The sequence below is a fragment of the Schistocerca piceifrons genome, chromosome 3, assembly GCF_021461385.2.
Source record: "Schistocerca piceifrons isolate TAMUIC-IGC-003096 chromosome 3, iqSchPice1.1, whole genome shotgun sequence".
Classification (NCBI taxonomy): domain Eukaryota; kingdom Metazoa; phylum Arthropoda; class Insecta; order Orthoptera; family Acrididae; genus Schistocerca; species Schistocerca piceifrons.
Window position 1 is genome coordinate 441,895,757 of NC_060140.1, and position 16,906 is coordinate 441,912,662.

The 16,906-nt window shown below is 45.9% G+C and overlaps 1 protein-coding gene across 1 annotated transcript in view; it reads right to left on the reverse strand.

Moving 5' to 3' along the window:
- LOC124788730 (5-hydroxytryptamine receptor-like) overlaps window positions 1-16,906 on the reverse strand; it is a 56,574-nt gene that overhangs the window by 21,370 nt on the left and 18,298 nt on the right. The window contains exons 3-4 of the mRNA XM_047256012.1: window positions 8,339-8,669; window positions 3,070-3,340 (exon numbers count right to left, since the gene is read on the reverse strand). Coding sequence (XP_047111968.1) covers window positions 3,070-3,340; window positions 8,339-8,669 — 602 coding nt within the window. The remainder of the gene's footprint in view (window positions 1-3,069; window positions 3,341-8,338; window positions 8,670-16,906) is intronic.

The following is a 16,906-nucleotide window of genomic DNA, read 5'->3' on the forward strand; positions in this document are numbered from 1 at the left end:
ACTGATAGCATGCCTTAGTAGACGCCTATCGAAGGGTGGGGTGGTGGGGTGGAGCTATTTAATGATAAAATATTAGTTAATTCATAAAATACACAAGATGGCAAAAATCAGTACAAGCTCCAGGGCCCGTTACTTTCAAATTTAAGCCACTGCAACGAAGACACATAGGGATACTGTCCCCGCCCTGGTTCAGAGAACTAGCGTTGCCACAGTGTCACCAACCTACGCCCTGGAAGGCCGAACCGCCCCTTCAGCCGAGAGCCGTAGCAACAGTCTGCATTGCTGCCCCCAATCAAGTTGGCTACATGAGCTTCTTTGTGTCGGAGGAAGTACACTGTTGTGGTGTGTCCAAGGAAACAAAACTACTGAGAGACGCTCTCTCAACTCCAATTCATTGCAGTTTTTAGTAGGCTTCGCTTCATTATTAGTAATAGTACGAAAATTGCAGCTATTTACCGGTACATGCTGTGACATGATCGTCACATTTCACTGAGCAAAATTTTTCTGTTTTTCTTCTAATTTACTTTCTATTTTTTGAGGATAATACAAGGCTTGGTAACTCTTGGCGAAAGTTTCAAATTGATAAGAATGGAGCTGCCCGTCGTGTTCGGCCCATGTTCGAATGTGACCGCTGGCTGTCAGTCACACAGGCTCTGGAGAAAAGGAGTGTGTCCCCAGGCACTGCAATTCGTGGAAGTGTTAGCCAAAAACCCCTGCCTCACGCATTGGCGGCGAATTCGGTTTTCTCCTTTGAAGGCAGCTGCCACTAATCCACTGCAAGTCCCTAGAGAATATTTGTGCATGACGAATCCACCTCCCTGTAGACGAACCTAAGAACAAGCTGCCAGGGAGCTGCTCGGCAGTAGTGAAGAAACTCGTTGCCTTTCCCTGCAAATCTTGTTATCCAATCAACTAAGCTTTGTGTGTCACCGTGTTTAGGCGCGAAGAGCTCTACCAGCGAGTGGAACGTTGATGGCAGCCATTACCAACCTCCTGCATATTAAGAGGCATTCAGTAAATCAAGAATGAGGAATTTCTGCAGCGTTCCCCTCTGTCCACGAAAGTAAAGGGAAAAATCTCACTGATCACTGTCACAATAGCCGAGTGTCCTCCCCTCCATGCAGACTTTTTCAAAAAGTCGGGAGCTAGGTTCAGAGCAGTAAATTTTCGTGCTATTGTAGTGTGAAAGCCACAAGAGTCGCCGACGTTCCAGAGGTTGTCAGGGACAGCCTTTCTCTGCCGCCATCTCGGCTGCCTTTTCCGGTAATTATGGCGCATTCTGGCGCACGTTCGCTGAGTTTTGAACAAGTGTCGTATTTCGCATTACCGTTATCCACTTTCTGGGCTGATTACAATTTGCGGGATTTGCTACGCAACTTGAGTTGCCTGAGTAACTATGTTATTTCATGGGTCTTGGACTCGTGTAATTTGCATTTACGACCTGCACAGATTAGAGAAGCTTATAGTGTTTCCGAAGCAGCCCTGCTCGTAAAACAAGTGCACAGACGACTTTGTGCTCGCTGAGTTGGAGCATTTTCTCACACAAAATTATGACACCTTATATTCATTTAGTTGGAAAGTTGTTTTCTGTTTTTTTTAATTTGCTGTGATTCGAGAATTTGAGTAAATAAATTACTTATTAAATTCAGACTTGATTTGAATTTCAGAACCAAAGTATTATACTACAGCTGATCCTGGTTAGATGATCCTCTTGAAAGGAATATAGCTCCTGTATTCGTAACTTGTCTCTCTCACTGCGACAGTGTTCCATTGAAAAAGTAGGTGCCGACAATTTGGTTGAATTACTAAACATGAAATATGATTTCTGATTTAAGAGCACTGCAATGAGCTCATCTTAGGTGGGCTAAAGACAGGTTAAAAAATAAAGTAACGATAGGCAGAATAAAGTAAAGATAGGCAGCACAGGTTCTGTTTGCGTCGACTCAGATTGTTGGCCGCAGGTCGGTTAGTATTCAAGTCGACTGTGGAGCAGGATATACATAAGGAGATATTGTTCACGGTGTTCGCTTCCAGCACGGTTTTCGCTTCCACCATCTTGGAAGATATATTCAACTTTACTCAAGGGTAATTTCGTCTGTGATTAACATGCAAATGCGAGATTTACACCGTGAACCATCACCATTGTAGTTCCATCAACGATAGAGCGGTAATCTTTGACACGCTGCCCCTGTCAATGCGCTCTCATTGTGCAGCTGCTCGTGGGTAATTGCTTTCGTTTCGTAATACTAAATTCTCAAGATACCTCTCTGCTTTTATGATCAATACTCCCTCCACGTACTGGACAAGATGCAGTAGTTTCCCATGTAATTATATTTCTTATTATGCACAAATAGCTTGATCCACAGCGAGCTTGTGTATCGTCCAACAGTCCGACAATGTGGGCTGACGAAGCCCCACTTTTTGTCCCAAAACACCCGCGCGTTTCTTTGTTTTTTTCAAGAATTTTGTTCTTTTGATTACTGTTCCCTGTCTCTTACTGGTCTGTAGTCTGTCGCTGTTCCGCTAATTAATCAAGAACATTCTCTCTGTTGCAAGAAAAGTTGTTTAATGTCTCCACGGTCCACTGAGCGGAAGGTTATCAGAGCTCATTTTAATCTAATGGTAGGGGAAACGGTGACAGGCAGGACTCTTCGTTTTTTTTTCATTTTAGTTCGTAACATCAACAATGTTCAAAACCGATGAATACTAAGTGCCGTATATTGTAATTTTGTACAATATTTTTACCTACAGTGCAACCAGCAGATGAAAATGAAGCTTACATCGATATCTCTGTAATTAACATAGCTATCACGAAAGGCTATACAGCGTTTAGCGTGGACTTTAATCACAGTTCATCTGAGTGAAAAAAAGTTACGATATCTTAAATGGGGCAGGAAATATTTGAGGTGAACAGCTTAGCTGAATCTTCCTCTATTCTGCTTGGAAGTGGTTTAGTCAGTAACGTATGCTCCACTTGTTACGGACAAACGCGAAAGGGGTTACACTTTTGCTCAGCAAATAAACTTAATAAGGCGAGCGTTTAGAAACCTGTGGGGAAGGGCGCCTCACCTGGCCCGCCGTCCTTGTGCAGGATCTCAGAGCGCGACATGTCGCTCATGTGGCTCTGGTGGCTGGCAGAGCCGTTGTTGGTGGTGGTGGGCGTGGACGACTTCTCGGGCGACACGCTGTTGGAGGCGGCGGCCAACCCCGCCCCCACCGCCGCCCCTGCGTTGGCGGCCGCGGCGCTGCGCTGCTCTACCGCCTTGCTGATGGTGAACGCCGTCGTTTCCAGGGCAGGCGCGCTGCCGTCCAGGGTGGCCGTGCTGTCGCCGCACACGTCCTGCGTGCACAGTGGATGTCAGGCGGCACTGCGAAACTGCAGGATACGGCGAGGCGCCGCGCTCCCTCGTCGTGCAGATGTCGTAAGAACGCTACAAACACTACGATTTATAGACCGACCGAACAAAAAATTGTACGTGATTTGAAACTTCCTGGCAGATTAAAACTGTGTGCCGGACCGAGACTCGAACTCGGGACCTTTACCTTTCGCGGGCAAGTGCTCTACCAAGTGAGTTATCCAAGCACGACTCACGCCCCGTCCTCACAGCTTTACTTCTGCCAGTACCTCGTCTCCTACCTTCCGAACTTAATAGAAGCTTCTGTAAAGTTCGGAAGGTAGGAGACGAGCTACTGGCAGAAGTAAAGCTGTGAGGACGGGGCGTGAGTCGTGCTTGGGTAGCTCAGTTAGTAGAACACTTGCCTGCGAAAGGCAAAGGTCCCGAGTTCGAGTCTCGGTCCGGCACACAGTTTTAATCTGCCAGGAAGTTTCATATCAGCGCACACTCCGCTGCAGAGTGAAAATCTCATTCTGAAATTGTACGTGGTTTGGCTTCTTGGATGACGACCATATTCTGTAAATTACTGTTACAGTCTTTTCTTTCTTTTGCTTGTGCCTTTCTTCCCGCGGAGACGCAGGGTCGGCATGGTTAATCGGATGTGGCAATGTTAGTGTAAGGGGTGACCGGATGCCCTTCCTGCCGCCACCCTGTACCCTCCGGGACGGAATTAGTGTACCCCAACTGTCTGCGACTAGTGTAATCCACGGAATAGTGCGAAAGTGTTCAGACGCCTGTGAGTCGTGTAACTGAGGCGGGACGTGGAGACCGGCCAGTATTCACCTAGGGGGATGTGGAAAACCGCCTAAAAAACTACATCCAGGCTGGCCGGCACACTGGCCGTCGTCGTCAATCCGCCGTTCGGATTCGATCCGCGGCCGGCGCTCCTACCCGAGTCACAGGAAGCAGCGCGTTAGCGCTCTCGGCTAACTTGGCGGGTCTGTAAAGTACTGTCACAGTCGGAATACTAAATCAGGCAGAACTTCAATCACAGTGTGGTTTACGATTTAGCGACTCGATATGTGCAGTGACGGCGGTCCACCAGCTGTAGAATATATGTTGCGGGAAAAGTTCCTTCCGACATCTCTCTACACAACACTTACACTATCTGATCAGAAATATCCGGAAGACTATTACTGGACATTAATGTGCGGTGTGTCCGCCGTTTGCCTTTATAATAGCTTGTACTCCGCTGGGGAATTTTCAGTGATGTGTCTGAACGTCTCTGAAGGAACGGCACCCAATTCTTCCTCAAGAACCCATCCAGAGAACGCAATGGTGTTGGACGCTGGGGTCTTTGCGAAGTCTTCGTTCTAACTCATCCCAATGGTGTTCCCTTTAGTACAGGTCGTCACACTGGGCAGGTGACTCCGTTTCAGAAATGAGATGACTGAAAAAAATCGAAACACTAAAAAGTAGTTAATGTAGGGTGATGAACTTTCAGGTATATATTTTCCTAGGTAATATATGTAATTGAGTAAGATTGAAAACTCACAGGTTAATGAAAAGCGTGAGACAGGCCATTGCAGATGTGAAAAGCTGTTACGTTAATTATCTTCCAGAATGTTGAGTGTAAGCAGGTATTGTATTGTAAGGTGCCGGATGTCAGTTTGTGGAATGTAATTCCGTGACTGTTGCACTTGGTCCGTAAATACGGGACGGTTAACGCTCTTTGCGAATGGCGTTGGAGGTGTCGTCCGATAAAGTTCCGTGTGTTCTCCACTGGAGACAGATCTAGTGATCGAGCAGGCCAAGACAACATGTCGACAGTCTGTAGAGCCTGTTGGGTTAAAACAGCTGTATGTGGGTGAGTGTTATCCTATTGGAAAACACCCCGTGGAATGCTGTTCATGAACGGCAGCACAGCAAGTCGAATGACCAGACTGACGTACAAATTTGCAGTCAGGTTGCGTTTGATAACCACGAGAGTGGTCTTGCTGTCATACGATATAGCACCCTAGATCATAGCTACAGGTGTAGGTCCAGTGTGCGTAGCACCCTGTTAGGTTGTTTGCAAACCCTGAACTGACATCACTCTAAGCAACACGTGGCTATCACTGTGCCCGAGACAGAACCAGCTTTCATCAGAAAACACAACAGAGATTCCCCCCCCCCCCCCCCCCTTCGCCGCCAATGAGCTCTCTACAGGACCTCTGGCTCGTAACTATTCTCGAAGTAACCCATATGTAACGGTTTTTGAAGGAGAGGGAGTTTTACTGTATGCCCACGTAACGATTAATGGTAAGTTGCAAAATTTTAAACTTGTGTGCACAAAAATCGAACTCAATACCCTAAATGTGTATTTCTCAAGATAAAGTTTGTTTAACTACTTCAAACGATTAATATAAAAGTACTCGCTAAAACTGGGTGCCCTTTTGGATTCAATAAAACAGACATTTGTAAGTTTAGCGTGAACCTCAAAAAACAATAATTTTTCATAATGTTTATTATGTATATACATTTAAAGGCAACAAAATAAGTCGATTTACAGCACCTAAGTTTTCAGGTGGCCGCCGTTTTGAAATGAACTTAAAGGAATTTGATTTCCCAGGTTCACCCGGTGGAGAATTTCATACTGGTAATGTACATATGTTTAATTTTGATAGCAACTTGTTCTTCACCCTCAATCGTGCGAAACATTTAGTTGCGCAATCCGCAGATAGGTATTTTGGACATCATTTTGTGCTGCAAAGGCTCCTCAGTTTACTGGCCACGAATTATTTGCATAGTATTTAAGATATTTACTTTTTTATTAATAAATTTATTAATAAACATTTGTATCAAAAAATAATTTTTCCACAAAAGCTTGTTGAACATGAGTATAAAATAAGGCTCCGAGCCCGGGAAACCTCCTTAATAGCAACTGAGTCCGAATGAAGTTTATCTCAGAAATTCGGTCTTAATCGCACAAAAGAAACTCATGTCGCCCCTTGCATTATAGTTGTTGCAAAAATGAGGAAGTATATTCTGTTGTCACTAGTCCTCTTTCTTCCTAACCGGTAAGACAAATACCACAACCCCAATTAACAGGAATATTTTTTGTCATGTTACTCATAAGTGGGAAGTCTAATCGAAAAATATAACAGCAATGTAGTTATAAACCTAGCGCTCTGTTTCCGTCAGTTAAACTAAACGGGCTACTACTGAGGTATCCATGCGCGTCACACTTAAAGCACATTATATTGTACTATAAGGCCCCAACAAATTACGGTTTGGAGCAGTAGAAAATATAATCTAAACATTTCGTTCGCTTAGTGTGTTTACTTAAAAATCAATAACAATAAAGTATGACGCATGTCGAACGGCAGGAAGGGTATGTTCGTAACCTTTTCATACGTCGAAATTAGAATTATATTAATAATTTCAGCTGCTGACGGGCGTTGATATATATCAACGGGGACAGGTGAAAATGTGTGCCCCGACCGGGACTCGAACCCGGGATCTCCTGCTTACATGGCAGAAGCTCTATCCATCTATTTTTTTCATTCCACAATAACAGTAACAAAAATGGCTAGCTTACAACGAAATGACATAAATAAGGTGATTTATAATTGCAGTCATAAATTACAGCATTCAAAGAATGAGGAATGATATGCAGTCTTTAGTAGTAGCATACGAGTACATTTAGCACCTCCACTGTCATGAGCCACAGAGGGCACAGCTGACAGCGCGACTGCAGGGACTATCTCGCGCACGCCTCCCGCGAGACCCACATTCTCACCTTGTAGGTCCACACACTACATTTGTAGTGTCCCACCCCAACATACGTCGTCTTCAAAATTGCTGTCAGAAATGAAACCAAATAGAAAACATAGTGTAGCTTCTCCAGAAGAGAATGATACTTGTCGATAACATCGGAAGTTCACTGAGGCTTTTTGCGCATGATGCTGTGGTATATCGAGAGGTTGTAACAATGGAAAACTGTACTGAAATGCAGGAGGATCTGCAGCGAATTGACTCATGGTGCAGGGAATGGCAATTGAATCTCAATGTAGACAAGTGTAATGTGCTGCGAATGCATAGAAAGAAAGATCCTTTCTCATTTAGCTACAATATAGCGGGTCAGAAACTGGAAGAAGTTAATTCCGTAAATTATCTGGGAGTGCGCATTAGGACTGATTTAAAATGGGATGGTCATATAAAGTAGATGGTCGGTAAAGCAGATGCCAGACTGAGATTCATTGGAAGAATCCTAAGGAAATGCAATCCGAAAACAAAGGAAGTAGGTTACAGTACACTTGTTCGCCCACTGCTTGAATACTGCTCACCAGTGTGGGATCCGTACCAGATACGGTTGATAGAAGAGATAGAGAAGATCCAACGGAGAGCAGCGCGTTTCGTTACAGGATCATTTAGTAATCACGAAAGCGTTACGGAGATGATAGATAAACTCCAGTCGAAGACTCTGCAGGAGAGACGCTCAATAGCTCGGTACGGGCTTTTGTTGAAGTTTCGAGAACATACCTTCACCGAGGAGTCAAGCAGTATATTGCTCCCTCCTACGTATATCTCGCGAACATACCATGAGGATAAAATCAGGGAGATTAGAGCCCACACAGAGGCATACCGACAATCCTTCTTTCCACGAACAATACGAGACTGGAACAGAAGCGAGAACCGATAGAGGTACTCAAGGTACCCTCCGCCACACACCGTCAGGTGGCCTGCGGAGTATGGATGTAGATGTATATGTAGATGCCAGTTCCATATTTATACATCGGATAGTTAGCGAGTTTGAGAAAAATGACTGAAATGTAAGGCCATGTGTGTGCTCTTTGCGGGAAATGGCAACACTGTCCCGCCCCTCCACGTGTTTCTTCCGAAGCATCAAATCTAAAGTAATTCGGAACAGACTACAGACAGAGTGAACACCACTTTCCTCTACCCCGTCTTGCAGTTTTTGCATTTTCTTGCTGAAAATAAACACAGAGAACTGCAATTACCGTGGGCGACGATGTGGTGGCAGGGACGCCACTGGTCGCGTCATCGCTGATAGCTTCTGCCGAGGCGGTGGACTGCCCCTCGACGAGTGCGAGAGACGACACGAGCGCCTCGGCGGCGGACGACTTCTTGCTGGCGCGCAGGCGACGGAAGCGGCGCTTGGACAGGAACTTGACGGTGGGTCCCGTGCGGGCGGAGGCGGCGCCGGGCAGCAGTGAGGCCGGCACGGGGGCGGCGGTGGGGCCGGGAGACGGCAGCGACAGGGACGGCGGACGGCTCTCCGCCCCCGGCGTCGCTGGCGGCCGGGCCGCAGCAGCCGCTGCCTTGTCCGGCCTGTGTACGGTCACGGACGTGAGTCCCACAGTAACAATCTGAACTAGGCCAGTTTTCTGACTAAAATTTCTGTTATGCAGAGGGCTGTGGACGTGATATTCAATGGAATCCTTTATTGCTAGTGTTACTTTTGGCAGATAAAGTGTTTTCCCGTGCTCACTACTTCTGGTTGCTACACTACTGGCCATTAAAATTGCTACACCAAGAAGAAATGCAGATGACAAACGGGTATTCATTGGATCAAATATATTATACTAGAACTGACATGTGATTACATTTTCACGCAGTTTGGGTGCATAGATCCTGAGAAATCAGTACCCAGAACAACCACCTCTGGCTGTAATAACGGCCTTGATACGCCTGGGCGTTGAGTCGAACAGAGCTTGGATGGCGTGTACAGGTACAGCTGTCCATGCAGCTTCAACACGATACCACAGTTCATCAAGAGTAGTGACTGGCATATTGTGTCGAGCCAGTTGCTCGGCCACCATTGACCAGACGTTTTCAATTGGCGAGAGATGTGGAGAATGTGCTGGCCAGGGAACCAGTCGAACATTTTCTGTATCCACAAAGGCCCGTACAGGACCTGCAACATACGGTCGTGCATTATCCTGCTGAAATGTAGGGTTTCGCAGGGATCGAATGAAGTATAGAGCCACGGGTCGTAACACATCTGAAATGTAACGTCCACCGTTCAAAGTGCCGCCAATGCGAAAAAGAGGTGACTGAGACGTGTAACCAATGGCACCCCATACGGTTACGTCGGGTGATACGCCAGTATGGCGATGATGAATACATGCTTCCAATGTGCGTTCACAACGGATGCGACCATCATTATGCTGTAAACAGAACCTAGATTCATCCGAAAAAATGACGTTTTGTTTTTCGTACACCCAGGTTCGTCGTTCAGTACACTATCGCAGGCGCTCCTGTCTGTGATGCAGCGTCAAGGGTAACCGCAGCCATCGTCTCCGAGCTGATCATCCATGCTGCTGCAAACGTCGTTGAACTGTTCGTGCAGATGGTTGTTTTCTTGTAAACGTCCCCATGTGTTAACTCAGGGATCGAGGCGTGGCTGCACGATCCGTTACAGGCATGGGGATAAGATTCCTGTCATCTCGGCTGCTAGTGATACGAGGCCGTTGGGATCCAGCACGGCGTTCCGTGTTACCCCCCTGAACCCACCGAGTCCATATTCTGCTAACAATCATTGGATCTCGACCAACGCTGGTAGCAATGTCGCGATACGATAAACCGCAATCGCGATATGCTACAATCCGACCTTTATCAAATTCGTAAACTTGATGGTGCGCATTTCTCCTCCTTACACGAGGCGTCACAACAACGTTTCACAAGGTAACGCCGGTGAACTCTATGTTTATGAGAAATCGGTTGGAAACTTTCCTCATGTCAGCACGCGTACGTGTCTCCATCGGCGCAAACCTTGTGTGAATGCTCTGAAAAGCTAATCATTTGCATATCACAGCATCTTCTTCCTGTCGGTTAAATTTCGTGTCTGTAGCACGTCATCTTCGTGGTGTAGCAAATTTAATAGCCAGTAGAGTATATTATGTAAGTAGCGACCTGCCCAGGCTTCGTACAGGTTGCATGAAGTGACTAGAGCAAAATTACTTGGCGTATTTTACTTGGGATCACTAATAAAGTTCAGAGAACGACGTTAAGTTAGTAAATATCATCGTTTTCATATACCTTACGCGAAATAAGCAGCGTGCAGCAGAAAAGTTGTCTGGAGGTAAGAATATTTTATGTGCCATATTCACTTGACGTTTGGAGTAACACCTCATGCTAACGATGGGAGCACATCGTGATGTATTAGATCTATAACATTGCTCATGCCGTTTTGCAATAGATAGCAGTAGCGGCAAATGGTTGTGCAGGTAGCAGCTCGTAAGTGTCATAAATAAGTTTAGGTATTTATCAACATAAAGCTATCAAAATATTAGTCGATTTGCGTCTGCGCTATAAAATTATGTCAAACTAGGAGCCCAGTTCTCGTTATTTGTGGGAAGTTTTAATTTTTGCTTTAACACGAAGAAATCTGCTGTTGAGGTTCATAAAATGCTGGGTAAGACCTCTCGTAAAGCACCTATTAGTGAATGAACGTGAAGAGAATGTTACCAACGCGTCAAGAACGGCGATTCTGACGTAGAAGACCGGCACGTCGGTGGAAGAAAGAAGTTTCTCGAAGCTACGGAAATTAATGCAAACAGTCACAGGAGATCGTTATCGAAAGCAGCTGGTACGTTTGAGCCGATCCTTGTAAGACATACAACCACACTATAGCGTAAACATGGAAAGGTGATGTTGCACCACTATAATTATTGTTCTATCCCAAGTAGCAGCCGGCCTGGGTGGCCGAGCGGTTCTAGGCACTATCCGAAAATTACCTCGAGCAATTAAACAGAGAACCGACTCGTGGAGATAACATCTTGGACCTACTGATAACAAACAGACCCGAACTTTTCGACTCTGTAAGTGCAGAACAGGGAATCAGTGATCATAAGGCCGTTGCAGCATCCCTGAATGTGGAAGATAACAGGAATATAAAAAAGGGGAGGAAGGTTTATCTGTTTAGCAAGAGTAATAGAAGGCAGATTTCAGACTACCTAACAGATCAAAACGATAATTTCTCTTCCGACACTGACAATGTTGAGTGTTTATGGAAAAAGTTCAAGGCAATCGTAAAATACGTTTTAGACAGGTACGTGCCGAGTAAAACTGTGAGGGACGGGAAAAACCCACCGTGGTTCAACAACAAAGTTAGGAAACTACTGCGAAAACAAAGAGAGCTTCACTCCAAGTGTAAACGCAGCCAAAACCTTTCAGACAAACAGAAGCTAAACGATGTCAAAGTTAGCGTAAGGAGGGCTATGCGTGAAGCGTTGAGTGAATTCGAAAGTAAAATTCTATGTACCGACTTGACAGAAAATCCTAGGAAGTTCTGGTCTTACGTTAAATCAGTAAGTGGCTCGAAACAGCATATCCAGATACTCCGGGATGATGATGGCATTGAAACAGAGGATGACACGCGTGAAGCTGAAATACTAAACACCTTTCTTCCAAAGCTGTTTCACAGAGGAAGACCGCACTGCAGTTCCTTCTCTAAATCCTCGCACAAACGAAAAAATGGCTGACATCGAAATAAGTGTCCAAGGAATAGAAAAGCAACTGGAATCACTCAACAGAGGAAAGTCCACTGGACCTGACGGGATACCAATTCGATTCTACACAGAGTACGCGAAAGAACTTGCCCCCCTTCTAACAGCCGTGTACCGCAAGTCTCTAGAGGTTCCAAATGATTGGAAAAGAGCACAGGTAGTCCCAGTCTTCAAGAAGGGTCGTCGAGCAGATGCGCAAAACTATAGACCTATTTCTCTGACGTCGATTTTAGAACATGTTTTTTGCTCGCGTACCATGTCGTTTTTGGAAACCCAGAATCTACTCTGTAGGAATCAACATGGATTCCGGAAACAGCGATCGTGTGAGACCCAACTCGCTTTATTTGTTCATGAGACCCAGAAAATATTAGATACAGGCTCCCAGGTAGATGTTATTTTCCATGACTTCCGGGGAAGGCGTTCGATACAGTTCCGCACTGTCGCCTGATAAACAATGTAAGAGCCTACGGAACATCAGACCAGCTGTGTGGCTGCATTGAAGAGTTTTTAGCAAACAGAACGCAGCATGTTGTTATCAATGGAGAGACGTCTACAGACGTTAAAGTAACCTCTGGAGTGTCACAGGGGAGTGTTATGGGACCATTTCTTTTCACAATATATATAAATGACCTAGTAGATAGTGTCGCAAGTTCCATGCGGCTTTTCGCGGATGATGCTGTACTATACAGAGAAGTTGCAGTATTAGAAAATTGTAGCGAAATGCAGCAAGATCTGCAGCGGATAGGCACTTGGTGCAGGGAGTGGCAACTGACATAGACAAATGTAATGTATTGCGAATACATAGGAAGAAAGATCCTTTATTGCATGATTATATGATAGCGGAACAAACACTGGTAGCAGTTACTTCTGTAAAATATCTGGGAGTGTGCGTGCGGAACGATTTGAGGTGGACTGATAATATAAAATTAATTGTTGGTAAGGCACGTACCAGGTTGAGATTCATTGGGAGAGTCCTTAGAAAATGTAGACCATCAACAAAGGAGGTGGCTTACAAAACACTCGTTCGACCTATACTTGAGTATTGCTCATCAGTGTGGGATCCGTACCAGATCGGTTTGACGGAGGAGATAGAGAAGATCCAAAGAAGAGCGGCGCGTTTCGTCACAGGGTTATTTGGTAACCGTGATAGCGTTACGGAGATGTTTAGCAAACTCAAGTGGCAGACTCTGCAAGAGAGGCGCTCTGCATCGCGGTGTAGCTTGCTGTCCAGGTTTCGAGAGGGTGGGTTTCTGAATGACGTATCGAATATATTGCTTCCCCGTACTTATACCTCCCGAGGAGATCACGAATGTAAAATTAGAGAGATTCGAACGCGCACGGAGGCTTTCAGATAGTCGTTCTTCCCGCGAACCATACGCGACTGGAACAGAAAAGGGAGGTAATGACAGTGGCATGTAAAGTGCCCTCCGCCACACACCGTTGGGTGGCTTGCGGAGTATAGATGTAGATGTAGATGTAGATTTACAGTCTGGAACCGCGCGACCGCTACGGTCGCTGGTTCGAATCCTGTTCGGGCGTGGATGTGTGTGATGTCCCTAGGTTAGTTAGGTTTAAGTAGTTCTAAGTTCTAGGGGACTGAAGTTAAGTCCCACAGTGCTCAGAACCATTTGAACCATTTTTGAACCCAAGTCGCAAAATCCGTCAATACTTACTTGGAAACTTCTGAAAGCTTCCAAAATCGAAGTTTTGTTGACCACATCACAGTTGATACATATTCTGGTTTCTGGTTTCGGCACAGTTGTATTGTCATCTTCAGGTCAATGCATACGTGAATTATAAAGCCAGTACATGTGGTAGATTGCAATCTAGCTATTGAAAACATGGACGCAAAACTCACAGAAGAGACACTCCCAAGCAACATTAACGACATTAAAATAAAAGCCGCAACTTTATCAGCAAGGCTCTGAAGTGTCAAATACATCAAACAGAGCACAGACACTGCCGCACACTTTCCTTAACACGCCATAACTGCTTTGTAGGTCCTGTGATACTGGTTGTTTCGAAATAGGTACAATTTATTTCGAAATCTCTTACGAGATAACATACATACGTGTCATAACGTTAGTTTTTTGACCTGTGGTATTTTCTCCTGAGCTCATTCTCTCCCTCTTGGCGCAGTGTTGTAAAGTATCGTCGCCTGATCCATTTGCGACGTACTGCTTGTTTCCTGGTTTTGCCTGTGCCTCTGCCTCTGGCGTGCACGCGCTTTGCTTGTAGTAAAGTGAATGAGCTTTAATAAAATTTTCTAAATTTCAACCCGTTATATTTTGTGCCATAACAATGCCGATACAACCTATGGAAGACTTTGGAGATGAGACAGTACTTCGATTTCCCTCCAGACCCAGCGTCCACCGTCGGTACGTACCCTGGTTTCGGCTCTTGAAGAAGAATGAGTAACCATCCCCCCCCACCTCCCGACACGTATTCAAACAGCACAGTGAAAGCATCTCCAGGAGAGGCAAGCTATCATAGAGGCAAGCTGTGGACACCCGCACACTGTTGTGTATTAATAGGTATCAGGCTGTTTTTGGCCATATAGTGTATGTCTCAGCCGCTTCTATGGTGTAATATTGATGGACGTGTTGACGTCAAATGGAAGAAAAGGACTACGGGTTTGTGCATACCGATGACTACATCCATGAATGAAATACTCAAATTTTTGGTGTATCAGTGCGAACTGTCCAACGCACCTATAAGCAGTAGTGGACTGCTCGCAGCCACGTAACACGACGTAAGAAAACTGATCGTAAATAGATACTAATCAACGGAAAAACGGAGACTAGAGTCATGCCCTTCCAATAACAATTTGTTTCAAACACCACAGACATTGCTGTTTCAAGTGAAAGCCGTTTATGTTTGGCACCCTTTCATTCTCATTGCGTGTGTGATGTTTATTTGTTGATAGTGTGTCGCTTAATGTTATGAAATGACAGTGACTGGGTACTGAGAGAATCTACAAAAGAATGGTTCAAATGGCTCTAAGCACTATGAGACTTAACATATGACGTCATCAATCCCCTAGTCTTAGAAGTACTTAGACCTAACTAACCTAAGGACATCACACACATTCATGCCCGAGGCAGGATTCAAACCTATGACCGTAGCAGCAACGCGATTCCGGACTAAAGCGTCTAGAACTGCTCGGCCACAGCGGCCGGCGAGAATCCAAAACTCGTCGCTCTGATTACTTAGGTGATAGATCTGTCCTTCCTTTCTCCGTATTTTTGTGGGGTCTGTTTCACTAGCACATGTTGCAAAGGAAGAACGTCGTTACAGAGAGTTGTTCCTAAAGGACCAGACTGCCTGGCGAATTCTTAGAAAGAATGGGCCAAGTAGGACGCTAGGGATACAGAGAGGTCACTGGGCTGGAGCACCTGCCCCGCTGGACTGGTGCTTTTGTTCTGTAGCCGTGCTGTTGTCTCTGTCTTACTGACACAGCGAACCACGCTGGGCTGGTGGTTCCTAAATCGCTTTACGTTGAGGGAAGACTCTTTTGGGTGTCTTTCGGAGATTTCTGGCTGAATGGTCGGGCACACATCCTCTGTGGTTTTTTTCCCACAAGCACCGTGAATATTCCTCTGCCATGTCAGAGTGCATCCGGCGCAGCGGGGTGATCATCAGACTGTCGCCCACTGTGTCCTTTTGTGTTCTCACGTCTACTGGGTTCTAGTGGACCCATAATCCGTACATTCTGGTTAGAGATCAGACTATGACGTCAGTCGACGTAATGAAGTGCATCTAATTTTTTTTGTCGTCATCAGCAAACAAAACAAGTAGTGAGCCACGTGTCCAAAAATCCGCTTCACAGAATTCGTCTTTACTTGCGAGAGCAGCCTGCGTCCGGAAAGAGGAACAGTTGAGAACGTATCTGATGAGGAGTCGTACGGGTAATCTCTCCTGTCGATCTGCACTCCCGGTTTTGCTCGTTTGTGTCCAAAACATCACAGGTGACACACAACGGGGTGTCTGCGAGGTTAATCCTGCTAAGGCTTGACTGGCATATTTGCTTCCCATTGACTGTAAGCTACCATGCGAACTGGACGTCAGTGTCAAGATAAGGAGACCACACCGATCGCCAAACAGCACGCCAGTCGACGTGGGGATGCTTCCCCTCAACCACCTTCGATGACTTGTGCATTTGAAGAAAGTCATTGATCGCCTTCGTGGATGTCAAATGGGCTGGCATTATCGCAGTGCGAACGTAGCTCAGGTGAAGGAAAAAGTAGCGGCAGTAAAAGAAGGACATCGGGACGTCCGAAAACGGGATAGGTGTTGAGAGAGAGTGTGGTGAAATGGCCTCCAGCAAATGACTGGTAGGACACGTAGGACAACGGCGCAACTGCGCCATATGAGAGCCAACGAAAAGGGCTATGGCTCTGCTAGGCACATGATACATACATAAAGTAACCCCGCAGCGCGGAAGGGTGAGGGTCTCGTAACTTATCTTAAACAGCAACTCGTTGCAAACAAATGAACCCAGCGCCGCTAGCATGTGACAGGCCTTGGATGGCTGAATAGAAAGCGTCTATGCCACGTGGTACCCGTGGTCTAGGGGTAGCGTCTTTGATTCATAATTGCAGTCGGCTCTCAGCCGTGCTAGCGTGCGGAGCTGCTCCGCGCGCCGTCCGACGCTCCGCTCTCGGCGGTGTTTACTTCCGCGTCGCGGTGTTTGTGTCTATCGAGTCCACTACTAACGTACACCATGGCGCACTCGTACCGCCGTGCAACGATCAAAGTAACGTTTCAGGCCGAACATCCACGACCCAGAGCTTCCGAAGTCGAACAGTTCATACGTTTGAACTCCCAGGACGTAATCGGCATACATTTTTCCATCACTGGAAGTGTTGTCTACATCAAGATGTCGACGGAGGAAATTTGCAATGACATAATTCACCGCCATGCCACCAGACTGAAATTTAAACACTCTGATGGACATATGGGTGTTGTGACAGTCACCCATGCTGGATTCGGTCTCCGGACATTGCGGGTGTTTGAGCTCCCGTTCGAGGTGCCTCAGGATGAGGTCATTGCCGCTTT